General features: G+C 45.0%; 1 protein-coding gene across 1 annotated transcript; it reads right to left on the reverse strand.

Moving 5' to 3' along the window:
- Positions 1 to 288: 288 nt before the first annotated feature.
- On the reverse strand, positions 289 to 1,955 carry sox3 (SRY-box transcription factor 3). The gene has a single exon (XM_020923387.2). The coding sequence runs from the start codon at positions 1,815 to 1,817 to the stop codon at positions 918 to 920; it is 900 nt and encodes a 299-aa protein (XP_020779046.1). The 5' UTR covers positions 1,818 to 1,955; the 3' UTR covers positions 289 to 917.
- Positions 1,956 to 2,228: the final 273 nt, after the last annotated feature.

Below are 2,228 nucleotides of genomic sequence, written 5' to 3' on the forward strand. Positions count from 1 at the left end.
ATGATAATAGAACAATGACTACATTTAGTTTATTATTTATTTTAAGTAAGTCTATTCTATTTCAAACACACAAACTTAAAATGCTTAGTGCATTTTTTTAAATTTAAATGGATAATAATTCTAACCTATTCTGATAACAATTTAATGCAAACACAAAAAATTTTCAATTTGCTCAGGAAGCAAAAGCTGAACTCTTGCTGACTGAGCTTCAGAATTGTTTATAATTTATTGCAGTGAACACACTTTTAAAAACAAATACACATGCAACAGAAAACACAGAATCATAAATTATGTTTTGTACAAATTTATTCAGCATTAAAGAATAGAGGATGGTCTTAAAATATGTAGAAACGTCAGTTTAAATAAACCTTTCCGTTCAAGAAACTGAGTAAACATGACACTGTCAGAACCATCGGAAAAACAAAACATTTTACAAAACAATGGGATATTTTCACACGACATGGGGATCACAAGCTAATGAAAAACGTACTATAAATAAAACCTGGTTGCGACCTGCACAGTCTTAACATTTCATTTAAAACTATAAGGCGAGGACAAAAAGAAGACTACAAAATTTGGACACAGTCAATACATCCGACATTCTACAATTTAAGTGTAAACATTTATGAACTTTCCATCCAGCTTTTCTGAAATACACAGCCTCCTCACGAGGCCACGATGCCTTTTCATTTACAGAAAATATGGCATTACTTAAAATATAGAAGTCCAGTTCTTCTACAAGTTGATTGCTTATACTTGTGATAAAAAGCCTCTTACGCGTCGGTTCAACGCTCAGTGGGTCCATTTCAAAAGCGCAAAGGACAAGTCCAACTTTTTTGAAATAGTTTTGAACGTTTTAGCAACCAAATTGTTCAAGTATCCAAGTACTTTATAAAAGTTCGAGTCTGTAGTGCGCTTCAGATGTGCGTCAGAGGCAGTGTGCCATTGACACCGGTGCCTGCGCTCTGGTAGTGTGGGTGTACGCTATGTAACCGGGTGCTCTGCAGGGACGAATGCTCCGCGCTGTCGCCTCCGGGGGGCAGATACATGCTGATCATGTCCCGCAGGTCCCCAAGGCACGCGCGCTGTGAGTGTGACGTGATAGCGGGCGGCGGAGAGCTGGGTTCGCTCTTACACACGGAGCCCATGGAGCTCAGGCCCATGTTGGAACTTTGCTGCGTGTATGCCGGAGACATGCTGTACGTGGACGCGGCGTTCATGTAAGTCTGCGCTGAGGACATCATGGGATACTGCAGACCGGCCATCTCGTAGCGGTGCATTTGTTGGATCTGTGGGCTGTTCATGCTGTGGTGCTGCGGGTATGCAAGCTGGTCCTGCATCAGTGAATACGCGCTGTTCGTCCAGCCATTCATGTGCGCGTAACCATCCATGCGCTGTCCCACTGATACAGAGTTGTTGACGGGGTTGCTCCCTGGCGCCAACAGTCCTCCGGGCAGCGAATACTTGTCTTTCTTGAGCAGGGTCTTGGTCTTCCTGCGTGGCCGGTATTTGTAATCCGGGTGTTCCTTCATGTGCATTGCTCGCAGTCGCTTGGCCTCATCGATAAACGGCCGCTTCTCTGCGTCAGTTAGAAGTTTCCAGTCGGCTCCCAGGCGTTTGCTGATTTCAGAGTTGTGCATCTTGGGGTTCTCCTGGGCCATCTTCCGGCGTTGCCCCCGAGACCACACCATGAAAGCGTTCATGGGACGTTTTACCCGCTCCGCGTCGCTCACGCTGTTGTTCTTGCTGCCCGGCGCCGAGCCCGAATTGGACTGGGGTAGCGGGGTCTTCAGCTCGGTCTCCATCATGTTATACATTCAGGCGGCTGGAGGGTGCACGCGGCACAAAAAGTTAAGAGGCAAAGATAGAGGTAGCCTTAATGAGTGAAGACAAGTTCTCTGAGCACAGGTGACGGTTCAGTCCGTGATCTCCTCTCTCAAACTCAAGTCTGAAACTTCGGCCTGCCTCCACTGGTTAATAGGCCTAGCGGCCGCGTCATGTGACCTAGATTGACAGCATAACAATGAGAAGATCAGCCAAGCCAATCAGCTTCCAGCCAATCAGAGCGCGCATCACTGTGTTTTGGTTAGTAAAGGAGGGAGACCGAAATTTTACACATTTCCTGTGGCTCATCTGATATAGCAAATAAGCTGTGTACAACCAAATAAAAATAAAGTCATCAACAAATTATGTTACCGAATTGTTATATTAAGGTAAACGTTTATCGT

The sequence above is a fragment of the Boleophthalmus pectinirostris genome, unplaced genomic scaffold (genome assembly GCF_026225935.1).
Source record: "Boleophthalmus pectinirostris isolate CB_2022bp ecotype Guang Dong unplaced genomic scaffold, ASM2622593v1 HiC_scaffold_23, whole genome shotgun sequence".
NCBI lineage: Eukaryota > Metazoa > Chordata > Actinopteri > Gobiiformes > Gobiidae > Boleophthalmus > Boleophthalmus pectinirostris.

Coding starts and splice junctions, on each gene's coding strand:
- sox3 (XM_020923387.2), bottom strand. CDS start 1,817: ATGTATAACATGATGGAGACCGAGCTGAAGACCCCGCTACCCCAGTCC.